The following is a 16,946-nucleotide window of genomic DNA, read 5'->3' as shown; positions in this document are numbered from 1 at the left end:
CCCCGCCCGGCCGTGGGATCCCGGAATGGGACAGAATCCCGGGGATCGCCGAGTCCATCCTGTGCCTGATCCCCGCCTTGTCCCCAGCACAGAGCACTGAGCGCCACGGCCAGGCCTGCCTTGGACACCGCCAGTGCTGGGGACCGCACCACTGCCCTTGGCAGCCCCTGCCAGTGCCTCACCACCCTTCCACACAGTCCACATTTCGCAACAGGGATGGATAGAGAGATAGATAGATAGATAGATAGATAGATAGATAGATAGATAGATAGATAGATAGATAGATAGATAGATAGATAGATAGATAGATAGATAGACAAACGGATCTGCAGCGATCCCGACACAGGTTGCTCTTCACATCTCGCGAGATTTCGGCGGTTAATTATAATTCCTGTCCTCTCGCGAGATCTCGTCGTGTATATCCCAGGCCCACGAGGGCTGCGCTTCCTTTTCGCTGCCACCGGAAGGCCTCGGGTTCTGCTCCGTGCTTCATCCGCCTCCATCCGCCTCCATCCCCGCCATCCGCCGCCGCGATGCCGCCCAAGTTCGATCCCAACGAGATCAAAGTCGGTACGTGCCGGGCAGCGGGCGCGGGAGGCGGGCGGGGGCCGCGGGGCCCGGCGGGCGCGGCTGATGCGGCGCTGTCCCCGCAGTTTACCTGCGCTGCACCGGCGGCGAGGTCGGAGCCACGTCCGCGCTGGCCCCCAAGATCGGACCCCTGGGGCTGGTACGTACCGGGGACGGGGGGAGTTGCGGGAGGGAGGCCGGGAAGAGCGTGGCCTGGGAGGGGAGGGGTGAAACATGTCCCGAGAGGAGTGGAAGCGTGTCCCGGGCCGTGGGAGTGGAGGGCGGGGAGCGTGTCCCGCGGGGGGAATGAGTGAATCCCGGGGGAAGTTGAAGCGGGTCCTTGGGAGGGCGGTGCTACTCCATCTAGGAGAAAAGGTGTTCAGCAGTACCGCACACGGAGAAGGGGCCGGGAGCAGCGCTGGGGCTCCTGGCTGTAACCGAGCCCTGTGTGACCGCCATGTGTCGTCCCTCAGTCCCCCAAGAAGGTGGGCGATGACATCGCCAAGGCCACGGGCGACTGGAAGGGGCTGCGGATCACGGTGAAGCTGACGATCCAGAACAGGCAAGCGCAGGTACCGCACGCCGCAGGGGCCGGGCGGTGCTGCAGGCGTGGAGCCCACGCGGGCTCCGCCTGCTCCAGACACCGGCCCGGATCCCGGCAGGGTCCACTCAGCCCTTCATCCTTCCGAGGTGGATAAAATGAGTGCCACACAGGGGGCGTGTGGGGGTCTTCTGGGAAGACCTTAAAACGTGGGTGGGGGGGATGTGTGTGAAACCTGGGGCTTTGCCAGCTGGAGGTTCCCAAGATATTCATGTGCCAAAATTCAACTTTCATCCTGTTGCAGATAAACTGTTCTTTCTACAGAACATCCAACCCGAAAAAACAGCTTAAAGCGGCATAGAAATAAATAATGTAAAATCTTGCCAACTCCTGTAGCCACCCGCCACTGTACCTGTTCTGCTGCCTGTGGCTGGTACATTCCAGTGGTGAGCTGAGAGGAAGCCCCAGGCAGGAAGCAGTCCTCTCCTGCTTGTGGGGAGGCCTGTGCCGAAAACCTGGGAACACTTTCCTGTAGCACAAAAAAACCTGGAGCATAAAAGAACTGATCAAACCCACACTGCTCTGGCAATTACCTTTGCTGAGATAATTTACAGGTTGATTATCTTCGTTAGTAATGTAAAATGGGGGGAAAATTAATCTCTTTGCATTTAGATAGAGGTTGTTCCTTCTGCCTCTGCTCTGATTATCAAAGCTCTGAAGGAGCCACCCCGTGACAGGAAGAAGCAGAAGAACAGTAAGTGTTCCCTTGGCTCTGGTTCTGAACATTCTGGGGCTAAAAGAGGAGAATTAGTCTGGGATTATTCAGCACAAGCTGGTGAACAGGACATGAGGCTGTTTTTGGGCATCCCTGCAGTGCCAGGGTACCAACAGATGCACATCAGCAGGGGTCTGTGTTTGAGGAGGTTATGGAGTCATGGGCTGGTTTGGGTTGGGAGGGACTTTAAAGCAAATTAGTTCCATCCCCTGCCATGGCAGGGACACCTTCCACCATCTTGGGCTGCTCCCTGCCCCATCCAGCCTGGCCTTGGACACTGGCAGGGATCCAGGGGCAGCCACAGCTGCTCTGGGCAAAGCTGGGGTAGAGCAGGCACCTGCCCCTGTAGCTGTCCTGTAGCACAGGGCCTGGCACAGCCAGGGGAGCTGGCAGAAGTGCCCGCTTAGAAAGAGGAGTTGGGGATGATTTGGTGCTGCAGTCTGGGAGCAGCAGCACTGACAGCAGCCCTGCTGGAGCTGCAAACCCCAGCTCTCCACGTGGTCTGAGTGCTGGGGATGGTGCTCCCAGGGGAAATGGGGAGCTGGCAGTGCACAGGTGGCCTCACTGCTGCTGTTCCCTCCCAGTCAAGCACAGTGGCAGCGTCACCTTCGACGAGATCGTGAACATTGCGCGGCAGATGCGGCACCGCTCCCTGGCCCGGGAGCTCTCGGGTGAGTCCTGGGGTTGGGGTACAGGGAATGCTCCTTCACCTGCTCCATATCCTGAGAGGGAGGGCTCAGGCTGGGAACAGGCAGCCCCAACCCCTCGGGAGAGGAGAGGCACAGGGAGTTTCCAGTGTGCTCCTGGGGGAATCCAGGGTGTGAGATCTGGGTAAGGGACTCGATGTTCCCTGGTGAGCCCCGAGGCTCCAGCCTGCAAACTCCTGAGGGAAGAGCTGGGAGGAGTTCTGTGTTACAATCCAGACTGCTTTGGGTTGGAAGGGACCTTAAAGCTCACTGAGTTCCCCCCTGGCCATGGGCAGGGACACCTTCCACTAGCCCAGGCTGGTCCAGGGGAGTTCCTCAGATATTTTCCTGTGGTGAAGCACTGACAAGCTGTGTCTTCTGCTGCAGGGACCATCAAGGAGATCCTTGGCACTGCCCAGTCCGTGGGCTGCAGCATTGATGGGAGACACCCCCACGACATCATCGATGACATCAACAGTGGTGCCATCGAGTGCCCAGCTGTAAGTGCCCAGCTCTGACTGAAATAGCTGTATAACATTTAATTACTGAAAGACTCCACTAATGAGCTGTGTCTGCTTCCTCCAACAGAGCTAAGACTGCAGAAAAGGAAGTTGCCACATGAAGGCTCCTTCAGTTTTTTGTAGCACTTTAAATACTTAAATAAAGACCCAGTTGTCTGCAAACACTGGTGCTGGTTTGATTTGTCCCTGTCCCATGCTGTAAATTTTCCTTTGGGGAAACTCTCTGTCTTCTGCAAATAGAACACCTTTGGTGTGATGCATCCATGCCTGTTCTGGATGGATTCGGGCAGGGATGGAAGTGTGGCTGTTAAAAATGGGATGAATGAGAGCAGAAGGTCTAGCCTTGCTTACTCAAAATGAGATCTGTTTGTGTCCTTTGCTCCCTGATGAAATTTGGGTCAGTGCCCTGGTGAGTTGGCCAGAGAGCCTGAAGTGGGGCTGTAGTGACAGAGAGAAAGGCATCATCGAAAAAAACCCTATTTTTATCAAATGCACAATCCCTGACACCAGTTGTCCAGGATATCCCACTGGGTGCCTGTCAGTGTGGAGGGGAGCTGGATCCTTTTAAAGCCGAACTGAGCAAAGCCTGACCTGGGTGTTCCCAGGCATGGGAATCCCAAAAGCTCAGGGATCTGTCCCTGCCTGCTGTGTCTGTGCCGTGGGCAGCTCTGCCCAGCTCCAGGCCTGTGCTGGCCCCTCTCTCCCTGTCCCCAGCTCCACGTGCAGCTGATGGAGTCAAAACCAGGAGAGTTTGTGGCTCTGCACTTTCATTTGTTTTCCCCCAGCTGTTTGTAGGGCATTTTTCTGAGGCAGCCAGGAAAAAAGACAGCTGCAATTCCAGGCACTTGCCATGCTGAGGGAACCACTGGAGCTGTGTTGGGAAGTTTATGGAGGAGTTGAGGGAAAAGGGCACGGCCCCGAGGCTGCCAGAGCTCCAGGAGCCTTTGGACAGCTCTGCCAGGGATGTCCAGGGTGGGATTGTTGGGGTGTCTGTGCAGGGACAGGAGCTGGATGATCCCTGTGGGTCCCCTCCAGCTCAGGATATTCTCTGGTTCTGTTTGGTTCCTTTGTTGGAACTGACCACGGTTCAACCTGGGAATAATGCTTGGATGCTCTCTGAATAGGTCAGGTGTGGCTCCTCGTGCTCTCTAACCTGCCCAATCCCCACCTCCAAGGATTTGTGTGGCACAAATTCTGATAAGGTGCAAGGGTAAAAACCTTTGTGTGATGAGTGGCCACAGGCTGAGGGGGCTGCAGAGGGCTGGAGGGATCCCCATCCTCATCCAAGGCCAGCCTGGCTGCGTTGCCAGGGGAGGGTTGGGTCCCTTCCAGCTGAGGTTTTGCAGGAATTCCACAACAAGGCTGCACAAACCCTTGTGGTGCCTGAGGCAGGGCAGCCTGCCAGAGGCTGCAGCTCCTTTCAGCAGCAGCTCTGCTTTAAACTGGTTTAAAATCTTTGTGTCCCTGGTGTTAGAAATCCACTCTTGATGTGAGCCCCGAGAGTCTCAGGAGCTGTTCAGCCTCGTACAGTCAGGGCTGTCCTGTGTGGGTTTGCCTCCACTTGGCAGTGCTGGAAACAGTTGGAAAAATGATTCCTTTGCTTATGGGGAGTTCTTCTGGGACAGGATCCATGACCTGTCCCATGCTGCCTGAGGGCACATGCTCTGGTAGGGGGAAAGCAGTGCTTGGTTTGCCCTGCCAATAATTCATTTTTTTCAAATCATGCTTCTTCAAAAGGAGGCAGAGGGCTCCAAAGATAACAACCTATATTAATGTCACATTTAAATTCATCTTCCTAAATCACTATTTATTTAGTATCTTTATTAACAACACAGATGAAAGGATCGAGTCCTACCTCAGCAGGCTTGCAGGTGACACCAAGCTGAGGATGCAGTGACACATCTGAGGGATGTGATGCCATCCAGAGGGACTTGGACAAGCTCGGGCAGCGGCCCATGGGAACCTCATGAGGTTTAACCAGGCCAAGTGCTGGATCTGCACCTGAGTCAGGGCAACTCCTGGGACCAGTCCAGGCTGGGGATAAGCAGATGAAGCAGCCCTGGGAGAAGGATCCCACAAATCTTTAGGGTTTTTTGAGGAAATGAAGATGCAGAGGTTACCCTGGGCTGAAATCTGAACCAAAAACTTGCTGTGACACCCTCACAGGTCCTGAAGTAACTCCCAGCGCTGGAATGGTTGAATTTTCTGGCAGTAACTGCCCTTGTGGGAGTCTCTTGGGGTGACCCCACAACAGCTCTGTGGTCCCTCTGTCCTGTCCCAGCTGGGCCCGGCTGCTGTCCCAAGACAGGGCACGGCAAGTCTGGGCCCCACAGCCCCTGCTGGGGTCACATCAACAGCTCCAGGCAAACCCCAGCGCCGCTCGCAGGGACGCGCAGGGAGGGATTGCCGGGGTGTGCTGGGCAGGGCCGGCAGTTGGACTCCGTGGTCGCGGGGAGTCTCTCCAGCTATGGACACTCCGATCCCTGCCCGCTCCGGCCGGGACGCGGCTCCCCCCGCAGGGCCCATCGGGGCTACGCGGGGCGTCCCCGCCCCCGGAGCGCCCGAGCCCCGGCACATCCACGCGGCGGGGCCGCCACCGCCCTGTGCCGCCGGCAGCAAGCACGGGGCTCCCCGGCCCTGGGGGTGTCCCTGTCCCCTTCCTGGGGTCCGCGCGGGTGTCCCCGGCTCTGTCCCCGTTCCCGGTGTCCCCGTTCGGCCCCCGGGGGAGCGCGGTCCCTTTAAGCGCGGCCGCGCCCCCGCCGCCGCCGGCACGAAGCTTCCCGCGAACGTGACGTCACCGCCCGCGCCCGCGCCGCCCGCGCCCCGCGCGCGGGGCCCCGTCCCACGTGACCCGAGCCGCGGCGCGCCGCGCGCCCATTGGCCGCGGAGGCGGCGTTCGCGGGAGTGACGCGCGGGCGGCGCGGACCGCCATTGGCCGAGGGGCGGAGGGGGGGCGGTGGCGCGGGCCGCCATTGGCCGAGGGGCGGAGGGGGGCGGTGGCGCGGCGGCCCCGCCCCCCGGGTGTGCGCGAGGCGGCGGCGCGTGGCAGCGGCGCGGGGCGAGTGGCGGCCCCGGCCCGGCCCCGCCATGACCGACTTCAAGCTGGGCATCGTGCGGCTCGGCCGGGTGGCCGGCAAGGTGAGCGCGGGGCGCCGCCGGGCCGGGCTCGGCCGCGCCGGGAGAGGCGGGGGGCGGAGGGGCCGGGGGTCCGGCCGGGCGGGGGGCAGCGGGCGGGCGGGCGGGCCGGCCGGTGCTGCCGGGCGGGGAGGGCCGCGCTGCGCCGGGCCGCGCTGTGTATTACCGGGCCTTACCGAGCTGTGCCGGGGTCACACTAAGGCCGTTCCGGGCCCTTACGGGGCCGTGCTGTGTGCAGCCGGGGCCGTACCGTGCAGTGCCGGGCCTTACCGAGCCGTGTCGTGCGCTCCGGGGCCGTCCCGGAGCCGTCCTGGGGCATCCCGGAGCCATCCTGGGGCCGTGCCGTGCGCTCCGAGGCCGTGCCGTGCGCTCCGGGGCCGTCCCGGAGCCGTGCCGTGAGCTCCGGGGCCGTGCCGCCGCGCTGACGGCGCTCTCGCTGTATTCCAGACCAAGTACACGCTGATCGACGAGCAGGACATCCCGCTGGTGGAGAGCTACTCCTTCGAGGTGAGGCGCCCGCTGCCCGCGCTCCCATCCCTCGCGTTGTTTTCTTGGTTTTTGTGAGTCCCGGCCCCTCCCGGGGCTTGCGGTGCTCGGGCTCCCGCTGGAGCTTCGTCTTTTTCCTTCCCTTATGCCCTGCTCCAGCCAAACAGCTCGTGGAAGTGCAGCTCTCCCGACTGGGGGAAAAAGAAGCAGTTTTAAGTTATTGAAGTCCCGAAGTGGAGGCTTCCGAGCTGGAAAAGTTCTGGGTTTTCCTTTTTTTTTTTTTTCCCCCCCCCAATTAGACGAACGTTGTTTTAAAACCCGTATTTACTAATTTATTATGTAGTTTTTGTTTTTAATACTGTTTGCGTGCTTTTGGAGAACTGATAATTTGTCCTCCCATGGTTTGGCAAACATTACAAATGTTCACTCTGCACTTGGTCTTGGATGAGGAAAACCTGTATTATTGTATTGATTATGGGACCAGAAAAAAGTGTTTCCTCTTCACATCCACTGGGTGAGGGTAAGTGGGTTCTGCCAGGACTTTGAAAGTGAAAGACAAGGATTACAAAATCTTCAACAAATAAGGCTTTTTTTGGAGGAGGGACCATCATCTGCTAAATTTTTGCAGTGCAGTGGATGCTTTGGGGCTGCTCTTAGGAATTTTAGGAGTTTGGGTAGCGCTGTTGCCAGAACACTCCATGTTTTGTCCATTCCTCCCCTCTGCGAGTGTCTCTGTCACTGTGGTGGTGACACACTGTGACTGTCCCACACGTGTCAAGTTCTTACTGTGCTTTGTGAGCTTTTTGGGGTGCAGGAAAAACACCAGACCCTCGTTCTGCCAGTGAGGTGGGTGTAGGGGCAGTGCTGCAAGCAAAGCCTTGTTTGCCGTGCAGGGACAGAGTGTGGATCCTGACGTGAACCCCAGCCCCACAGCTGCGTTCCTGCTGCTCTTTTTCCAGGCAGGCCCCCAGCTCTTCCCTGCCCTTTCCCAGCCCCACCAGCCTGGGCTGGTCGGGTCCCCCGGGGTTTGGGACAACTCAGGTCCCACCGAGCTCAAGGGACCTGCAGGGATGAGTGTGGAAGGTCGGGTCCATCCCAGTGGAGCCCCTTGAGGCGTGATTTCATCGGCCTTTCCCTTCCCTCTAGGCTCGGATGGAGGTGGATGCTGATGGAAATGGTGCTAAAATCTTCGCTTACGCGTTCGACAAGAACCGAGGCCGGGGCTCGGGCCGCCTCCTGCACGAGCTGCTCTGGTGGGTACCGGAGGGGGTGGGAAACCAAGGGTTCAGTTTGCTGCCACCAACTTGTGTGGGGCAATTTAGTAGCCTCAGTCCCCTCAGGAGAGTTGGAAACCCAGCAGAGGGTGCCCACAGGACTTTGGTTTGCGGAGTCCACCCACGGCACAGCCTGTGGAACATTGCAGGCAGGGAAAGCAGGGACAGGGCAGTGTGGTTCATGGACACCCTGTGTGCACCTGGGAAACGCTGCCCGAACTTCAGCTGGGGGGAAAAATGGGACCTGCACCATGTAATAGGTGAAGACAAACGTTTGAAGGTTTGTCGTGGGGTTTTTTGTCCACTGAGATTTGGCAGAGCGCTGCAGAGAGGGAACTTGTGATAACTTAAAAATTTGAGGTGTTCTTTGTGCCTTTCTGCAAAACTGCCTGAGGTGATGCTGCGCATCTTATTTTCTATATTTCACAAATCCTTGAAATCCTTGATAGGATGAAGATTTAAGTTTTGGGGCCAATTTCCGCATCTGTGAGAGCAGCTCATCCTCTGAGCTCATCTGTTGCTCCTAGATGTTTATGGGTTCATAGAAAAGGTGGGATCTGCTGAAGAAATCTTATTTCTTTTAAAAGCCTTTTTGGAAAAATTTGGCATATTTTCTATTCAGTTCCACATCCTTGGAAGTTACAGTGCCCAGGATGCCCTTTGTCATTCCAGGTTACCTTTTATCCTCTAGAACCAGGCCCTGCACAGGAGGAAGGAGACAGGAAGAAAATCAGATTATTATTATTATTATTTCCAATCTGCTTATTAAATATGGATTTTTACCTGCATCTGTTAATGTTTAATCTTATTGCACATAGAACTTGGCTGAAATTATGACATTGGCTGCAGTATGTAGAGCAAACCGCTGAGAGCTGCTGCTAACTGTGAACCTCAGATAGTCATAATTATTATCTGTAAGTAGCATTAAACAGCACCTAAGAATTATTCAGATCAATTGTTGGAAGGCTGTGCAAATGATGACAGCCCAGCTATTTGTTTATGACACAGCCCAGCCGTTGCCACTTCTGGCTTGTTTTACTCAAATTAGGAAGTCATTTGAGCGTATTCAGTTAGGAAATTCAAATTGTGTCACTCGAGCATGGGCTGGGGTTAAAAATAAGAGATTGTGTGTAATGGGGATTTTGGAGAGGCACAAAGGGTGGTGTCAGCTGCCAGGCAAGCAGAGCTGCAGTTCTGAAGTTGTAGTCAGATTTTAGGACTAGAAAATATAAAATATCTGCTGTTCCTGTGAAATCCTTTTGGTCCTGAGGGTGTTTGTGTTTCGGATCTTTAGCTGCAGCTCAAACGCTGGCTGTGATGCTTCTGCCCCTCCTAAACAGAGCAGTTTTGGGGCTGCTGTGAGCACAGACCAGGACTGGAGAGGAGTGGCAGGTCCTTCCCTTGGTGAGGAGAGGCAGTGCTGGGGGTTTGGGGTCTGTGAGAGTCAGGAGAGCTGGGCAGAGCCAGCCTGGCTCCTTGGATGAAGGAAAACCAAAGAACATGGATTACTGCAGGTGTAGGTGTATAATTCAGTTGTTCTCTGCACATGAACCCCCAGAAACATGAAAAACCAACCCAGTTGTGTGCCTGTGGTTTAAGATACATTGAGTAGATGCAAGTAAAACAGATTTTTTATTTTTTATTTTTTTCTTTCTAGTTAAGCTGGTATCTTTGCTCATGTCATGAGACCCTTGAGATAGAAAGCCTGGAACTGCAGCAGTGACAGGGACCTTCTCCCAGAGCCCTCCTGCTGCCCTGTGTAGAGGCAACTGGGAGATCAAAAGGCAACCAAGAGCTGGAAATTCCCAACATGAGCTGCAAAATTTCTTACAGGGAGAACTTCCTGCTGGTTCTTCAGCCTCTCTGGTGCTTGCTGTGATTTCCACATGGAGTTTTGGCTCCCCCAAAGCAGGGTTTGGATGTCTCTGCAGGAGTCTCATCACCTCACCATTCCCTGTGGAGCAATCCCAGCTCTGTGTTCTGCTGGGTGTAGAGATGTTCCCTGGGGAACAGCAGCAGCAGCAGATTAGTCATAAGCAGCACCAACTGCATGTTCAAAAAGACATCTGAGACCTGATTTCTGGGGGTTTTTAAGGGACTTTTTAAGAGCACTTGCCATCTTGCTGCTTATAACAGGCTTGGTTCTGGCTGCTGCTGTTAGGAATTGCTGTGTTTGCTCTTTATTCCAGTCCTGGGTTCTGAGCTGCTGAAATACCAAAAGAACAGAATCCAGCTAATTCCCTGAAAAGTCTTGGGGGAAGGGTTTTGCCTGGCATCTTGCAGGGGGATGCAGAAGCTCTAGCTCTGCAGGAGTTTTGGCTGCATTACTGAGGCTGTTCCTCTGCCCCTTCTGCAAGGGACCAGCAGGTTCTCCACAGCCTGTCCTTCCTGCTCAGTTTGCATGGTCAGAGAGAGGCCTGGGGAGAGCACTGGAGTGCTCACGTGTTCAAAGCTTCCTTCTTGATGTGTGGAGAGAAGGGACCACCCTGCCTTTGGCATTACCAGTTCTGGCACCTCAGTGTTTAACACTGAGTGCTCAGCAGCAAGGCCCAGCTTCCACCTCTACTTAGGCTTTTGTCACTTGAGGCCACAGAAAAGCTGGCAGTGATGTAGATAAATGTGGTTTCATACAAAGAGGTAAAGACTGGCTCAGTGTGGCAGGGGATTTGGTCAGAATTTGCCTTTTGGGGTGTTGGGTGCAGATCTGGGCTGTGGAGGAGCAGGGGGTTGGGATGTGCCACTCTGCTGTGACATCCCAGTGTCAGGCACAATCTCTGATAATCCTCTTTCTTTCCCCAACTCCAGCAGTTTCTGAACTCTCATCTAATAAAATCAAAACTATTTCTTAACTTAGTCTTGGAATCCCCTTTTCCTTCCCCCCTGCACAGTCTGTTCTTGCTCTGAACTTCTGTCTCCTCCTCTCGGATTCCTGTCTTCTATCTGTCCCATCTCTCCAGCTGGCACTTTGTCCTAGGCTCATTCTAAGAACCTTAACTCCTTCCCTGTCTCCTTATCTGACTGATGCTCACCTTCAGCAGTTCCTGGGTTCCCACTTGGAGCCCTCAGGACTCCTGATTCCCTTTGCCACACCCTCTGCTGGCCTTCAACATCTCCAAAGTAGCTTTTGCTGTAATGGCTTCCCAGTGCCAGAGGGCAGGGATAGATGGGATATTGGGAAAGAATTGGTGGGGAGGCCCTGGAAGAGGCCCTGGATCCCTGGCAGTGTCCAAGGCCAGGTTGGACAGGGTTTGGAGCAGCCTGGGATAGTATCTCTGCTCATGGCAGGGAATAAACTGAATTTTAAAGTCCCTTCCAACCCAAATCAAGCTGGGATTCTGGGATTCCTCCTTCAGGGCACTTCAGCAGGCTCCTTGCCATACACACTTTGTTTGCTTTAATGTGTGTAGTTTGGTTGCTTTTTTTTCCCTGAACGAAGGATTTTATTAGTTTTACCTTCAAAGAGAAGAACTTTTCCCTGTTCCATGGAGGCCCAGCAGAGTCCCTGGCAGGGAGCTCCAGGCTCTGTTCTCATGCAGGGGTGTCCTCACAGGAATTACCTGGAGGGAGCTGGAGCACAGTCTGTGTGTAGGTGCTGCTTGTAGCCTCTCCAAGGGGATTCTCCTCATTAAATTCTACAAAGTTTTAGGGCAAATGTGAAGTGCAAGAGTTTTTCTTGCTCCCAAGGTATAACTTACACGTATCTGGATGGATTTTGACCAAGAATACAAAATCCTGCATTTTTCATTGTAAGTCACATTGAAAAGAGTTTCCTGGTCTTCTGGGTAATGCTGAGCTTTGTAAAGGTTCAAAAAAGTGGGATTTTTTAAACTCAGGCAAATATCTCTTCAAAATGAAATGAAGTATTTGAACTGAAATGTTCAGTGAGGGTTGAGCAGGACTCAGTGTCAGGCTGGGTCTGGCTGAAGCTGTGAGAAGCTGCTGGGAGGTCTCCATGAGGGAGGTGCTGGGTTACCCTCAGTGAGAGCTGTCAGCTCTGCTTGGTCCTTGTTCTCCTGTGCTGGGAAGTTCCTTGTGGCAGAACAATCCCAGGGACACAGCCTTCTGTCCAAGCCGTGCATTTCCGCTGGGATGGGGATTCCTGCAAGAAGTGATACCATAACTTGTCCAGGCATGAGGGTGTTTGACAGTGAACTTGATACTTGAAACAGAGAAAGGAGAGGTGGAAAGAAGGGGGAAGGGGAGATGAAAGCTCTTCAAAGGCCGTAGGGAAGATTCCCCCTGCAGCCATCCTGGCTTAGTCCTGCTTTGGGTTTTGGGCAAATTTCAGGTGTCTCTTGGTCAATTGTGTCATTTTAGTGTGTTGCACACAATTAGAGTCTAAAAAGCAATTGCATACTTGGTGAAAGCTCTGTCCTGTTCCTGTTCAGAGATGTTTCTTCATAAATAATAAGCCCTGTGACTCCACACCAGTGCCAAACTTGCACAAATGTGTCTGGTAGAATTTCCTATGAAAATAATAAGCCAGTATTGGCGCCTTTCAAGGAACACTGTTATTCCATGGATCTCTAGCAGCAGCTGGAGGAGTAGACTCTGGAACTAAGCAGTATGCTTAAACTTGCTCTATGCTCTGTCTTTTGATTCAACTAATTTGTAATTGAAATCTGCTGGAAAAAGGCACTTTCTCCTGGGGGTTGCCCTGTCTGAAGTGGCCACTGGAGTCTTTTTCAGCCCAGTGCCAGCAGGTCCCAACTCACATTGCCTCTGGAATTGCTGTGATCCTTTGGTTTTTAGCTATTTCTGTTCACCAATGACCTCCAGGCTGGTTTTGTCTCCTGCAGGGAGAGGCACCGGGGAGGGATTGCTCCTGGCTTTCAGGTGGTGCATCTGAACTCGGTGACCGTGGACAACCGCCTGGACAATCTGCGCCTCGTGCCGTGGGGGTGGAAGCCCAAGGCTGAGGAAATCTCGAGCAAACAAAGGTATGGCAGCACCCGGCAGGGGGAATGAAAATCTCTCAAATGTTTTCTCCTTCCTTTAGTGATTTTTGCCTTGGCAGAGCCTTTTTGGTTTCACCTTGGCCGCTTTACGCATCACTCTGTTCTGGTTTCCTCACCTGGGGCACAGTCTGTGCTCGTGGCCCTGCTGTGCAGGGACCATCTCACCTTGGCTTGTGCTGAGATGCTGCTGTGCCAGGTGGAGCAGGAACCCTCTGTGCCCTCCCAGCTGAGCTGAGGCTCAGGGAAACCTGCACATCTCACTGCCTTCAGCGCCTGGCACCGAAATTCCAACGTGACTGTGGGAGCTGCGAGCTGCAGAGTGCTCATGATGGAAGCTGTGAGCTGGGGTTGGACTCACTCAGGGTGAGTTCTGGGCTCAGCTTCCAGCACCAGCATCTTGTGGGAGCTTCCCATGGGCTGCGTTTCACTGATGCTGCTCAAACTCTTCAGGCCAGGATGGATCTGGATAATCAATGATGAGACCCACAGACTTCACATCACACTCTTCTTAAACATTTGCAGCAGCAGCTTTAAGATTGGGGTGTTTAGAGCTGGTTAAATGGATTTTGAGAAGTTGTATTGGATTACAAATGCTCCACGTGATTTTGGGGGTTCAAGAATGAGAACAGACTTCAAGCCAGAAATTAATTTTGACTTGGTGTGAATAATTTTACACAGAATTAATTTTGCTCAATGTAAACGTTTCTTGATTGATACCTTTAAATTTGTGGCTTTGTACTTATGCTAAAATAACCTTGAAAATACCCAATATATGAGCAGTATGTGCAGTCTGAGGCTAAATACAACATTAACCTTTTTTATTAATAAATTTGGAATCAGTTTCTCTGTATGGTGATTATGAATTGATGTACCAAACTTGTACTTGTTATTTTCCAGGGAACAAAGTCTGTACTGGCTGGCAATCCAACAGCTTCCTACAGACCCCATAGAAGAGCAGTTTCCTGTCCTGAATGTAACCAGATATTACAATGCTAATGGGGATGTTGTGGAGGAGGAAGAGAACTCCTGCACTTACTATGAATGTCACTACCCTCCCTGCACAATGATTGAAAAACAGGTGGGTTCAGAGAGCTGGGAGTGAGCATGGAATGCCTTGGGCTAATGGTGTGTCTAGGGATTTATTTGTTATTTAAAACGTAGAGCTTTACGTGAGCCATTCAGTGGCTAAAAGCAATAATTTTCTTCCACTCAGGTTTTCTTTGGCCTGAACCTCCAGACCCTGTGGTAATTTTCAGTTGGAGGGAATGTGGGTTTGAATTGGATGTTACTGGGCTGCTGGGAGGAGGGTGATTTCTGCAGAGTGCACAAAAAGCCAGGTGGAAGCTTTCCTGCAGGGAGCAGAGCTGGGATGAGTGAGCAGCTGTGTGAGACAGCAGGAAGCATTGTAAGAGGGTTTGGACAGTCAGGGAATCAAAAAAGAATCCGATTACCATTTCCTGAGCAGAAGGTGAATTGCAGTGGCCTTCATTCAGGAGAGAGCTGGGAGGAAAAGTTCTGCTGGAGGAAGATAAAGCAACGTCAGGAATGAGAGAGTGAGCTGTGCAAGGGCTGTGCCTGTGTCACACAGATGCCTTATCTATAAACAAGGGCTTTTCTTTTTCAGATGCTGAGTAGGCTAAACCCATTGTGTTCCACTTTCTGCTTTGGGCAAGGGAACATTTGCAAATCTTAAATTCCCTGTGTTTGAAACAGAGGCAGCTGTGCCTTTTATTTGGGTCTGTGCCCAAAAGCTCCCTGGACAACAGTAACTTTGGCAATGGCTGAGCTTGTGCAGCCTTCCTGATAATTTCTGAATTTCAGGTGTTTGTAGTTGAAAACAGAACTTGAGTTGAGAAATCAGCAGCATTGTGACAACAAATGTGTAATGCACCAGTATTTTTTCTATTAAGCCCATTTTATAAGAGCAAATGTACAGCCACAAAAAATTGCTTCAAACCTTTCTGGTTCTCTGAAACTTGTGGTGGGATGTTTGTGTTTCATAGAATCCCCGACTGGTTTGGGTTGGAAGGGACTTTACAATTCATTCCATGGGCAGGGACACCTTCCACTATCCCAGGCTGCTCCAAGCCCCATCCAGCCTGACCTTGGACACTGCCAGGGATCTCTGGCCTGACAGGAAGGATTTGTTCCCTATATCCCTCTAACCCTGCCCTCTTTCAGCTTAAGGCTGTTCAGCCTTGTCCTGTCACCGGTTAGGAATGACGGCTCCCTGGGAATGCTGTTGTGTGCTCTTGGGAAAGCTGCTGGGGTGTCCCCTGGGAGCGATGCCGATGTTCTGCTGGGCGCTGAGCAGCCCCTCTAATGCCATCTCTTGTTCCCAGCTACGTGAATTCAACATCTGTGGCCGCTGCCAGGTGGCGCGGTACTGCGGCTCGCAGTGCCAGCAGAAGGACTGGCCTGCTCACAAGAAACACTGTCGGGAGAAGAAAAGGACCTTCCAGCAGGAGCTCGGACCAGAACGATGACCGCGTGGCAGAGGCCTCTCAGCAGCAGGATTCCTTCCCAAAGGCATTGGACTCTTGCTTTTGCACAGTATGACAGACTGCTTATCAAAGCCAGAGGCACTGAAGAAAAACCCTGTGATGCTTGAGCAGAACGGCTGACTGGACTAAGCCAGCTCTGACTGGTGCTGTGGAAAGGGATTGGGTCTGCCCTTCCAGTATTATATTCTCAAGCAAAAAGACTACTGTGGAGGCTCCAGGCAGGAAGCTTCTCATTATTTATATGTTAATACGTTTGTAAACTCATGTACAGTTTTTGTTAGGAATTCTTGATAGCACTCATTAACTGTAATGTTCAGATGAGAACATGTCGTTGGCCTAAAAGTTGGTTTAAAAAAAAAAAAAAAAAAAAAGGTCATGTAGCAAAAGCTTTTCCTCCCATGTGGCAGAAGTGTCTGTGGCAGTGCCAAGGCCGGCGGGGCAGGCTCCGGCATCAGCACTTACTCTGGAGAACTCTGCATGGAAGCTCTATTTGAAAAAAAAAAAACCTAAAAACCCACAAAAAAAAGAGCAAACAAAGTAAAGGTTGGAATGAATCCATGTCTGCTCTCTGGCTTTTTCCCCTTCGCTTCCAGCTGCTTTCAGAGCTCGGTCACCCCTGGCTGCTGGAAGTCCCTGCAGGGCAGGAGCAGTGCCCCAGGAGCTGGCGTGGGGCACAGGGACCCTCTGGGATCAGTGTCCAGGCACTGCAGCCGGGGATGGCTCCGAGGGGCTGCTGGAGATGGGCCTTGGAGCAGCCAGGATTTTCAGGAAGCTGGGTCAGCTTCCTGTTCCAAAGCCCTTGTACAGAAGGCAGCAGTAGGGGAGCTCAGGTACCAGCTGTGTGTGGATGTGGTTGCCCTCGTGGCTTTCCTGTAGCATAGCAAACACTCCAGTCACGTGCTGAGATGTTTAAATATCTAATATTGAGTAATTTGAATTATTTATTCACTTTTTTGAGAGTTGTCATCAATCCAAGAATCACTTTGATTTTTTTTTTTTTAATGTAGTAATGAGTAAAAGTAGTATGGGAGGAGGATTTCCCTTGCAGAGCACATGCCTATTTTTTCTTTTCATGAATAACCATTTTTCTTTTTCATTTTTTGCCTTAGAAGTGTGAAGAACTTCAGTTGAGTTTCCTGAAGAACTAAATGGATAATTTAGTGCCAGGTGTTAGTCTTGCTTCACAGTAGAAGAATGTGAGCTGCTGAGTGCTTAATACAGAGCCTTTCTTGGAGTGCTTAGTGAAATTTTTTTTGTAAAATTTTGATTTTTCCATCAGGATTCACTTTGCTACTTCATGTTGCAATGTTGGTCTTGCTTGTATTCAATTTGTTAAAAAATTGATCTGCTGTGGACTTCCAATATTATATTCTGTTTCTAATATCTGCACAGGAAGTTCTGAATTATTAACATTTTGGTGGGTTTTCATTCTTTGGTTTTAAGCATCTTGGGAATTAGTAAAAGAACTTCTGAAACTTCCTGTTGGAAGTTCACTTGAA

The 16,946-nt window shown here is 52.5% G+C and overlaps 2 protein-coding genes and 1 non-coding gene across 3 annotated transcripts; all 3 read left to right on the top strand.

Annotated features, from left to right (window-relative positions):
- The first annotated feature begins 416 nt into the window (after window positions 1–416).
- On the top strand, window positions 417–3,252 carry RPL12 (ribosomal protein L12). Its single transcript, XM_040083244.2, has 7 exons — window positions 417–570; window positions 654–727; window positions 1,041–1,139; window positions 1,781–1,862; window positions 2,468–2,554; window positions 2,957–3,069; window positions 3,158–3,252. The coding sequence occupies exons 1-7, from the start codon at window positions 534–536 to the stop codon at window positions 3,161–3,163; spliced, it is 498 nt and encodes a 165-aa protein (XP_039939178.1). The 5' UTR covers window positions 417–533; the 3' UTR covers window positions 3,164–3,252.
- Window positions 1,508–1,635, top strand: LOC120761919 (small nucleolar RNA SNORA65). The gene has a single exon (XR_005703764.1). It is a non-coding gene; the product is annotated as a small nucleolar RNA SNORA65 (small nucleolar RNA).
- Window positions 3,253–6,112: 2,860 nt separating the features above from the next.
- On the top strand, window positions 6,113–15,991 carry ZMYND19 (zinc finger MYND-type containing 19). Its single transcript, XM_040083528.2, has 6 exons — window positions 6,113–6,228; window positions 6,673–6,732; window positions 7,858–7,964; window positions 12,785–12,925; window positions 13,841–14,021; window positions 15,286–15,991. Exons 1-6 carry the CDS (start codon window positions 6,178–6,180, stop codon window positions 15,427–15,429), a joined length of 684 nt encoding a protein of 227 aa, XP_039939462.1. The 5' UTR covers window positions 6,113–6,177; the 3' UTR covers window positions 15,430–15,991.
- Window positions 15,992–16,946: the final 955 nt, after the last annotated feature.

This window comes from Hirundo rustica, chromosome 20 (assembly GCF_015227805.2).
Source record: "Hirundo rustica isolate bHirRus1 chromosome 20, bHirRus1.pri.v3, whole genome shotgun sequence".
In the NCBI taxonomy this organism is placed as follows: Eukaryota; Metazoa; Chordata; class Aves; order Passeriformes; family Hirundinidae; genus Hirundo; species Hirundo rustica.
The sequence above is the reverse complement of the archived record's forward strand: the minus strand, read 5'-3'. Positions and strand labels throughout refer to the sequence as shown.

What these genes read in the sequence shown, in the direction of transcription:
- ZMYND19 (XM_040083528.2), top strand. Translation starts at nt 6,178, where the DNA reads ATGACCGACTTCAAGCTGGGCATCGTGCGGCTCGGCCGGGTGGCCGGC. An exon ending in TCGGCCGGGTGGCCGGCAAG is followed by an intron (nt 6,229 to 6,672) that starts GTGAGCGCGGGG and finishes GCTGTATTCCAG; the next exon opens with ACCAAGTACACGCTGATCGA. An exon ending in GAAATCTCGAGCAAACAAAG is followed by an intron (nt 12,926 to 13,840) that starts GTATGGCAGCAC and finishes GTTATTTTCCAG; the next exon opens with GGAACAAAGTCTGTACTGGC.
- RPL12 (XM_040083244.2), top strand. Translation starts at nt 534, where the DNA reads ATGCCGCCCAAGTTCGATCCCAACGAGATCAAAGTCG. An exon ending in TCCCAACGAGATCAAAGTCG is followed by an intron (nt 571 to 653) that starts GTACGTGCCGGG and finishes CTGTCCCCGCAG; the next exon opens with TTTACCTGCGCTGCACCGGC. An exon ending in AGATCGGACCCCTGGGGCTG is followed by an intron (nt 728 to 1,040) that starts GTACGTACCGGG and finishes GTCGTCCCTCAG; the next exon opens with TCCCCCAAGAAGGTGGGCGA.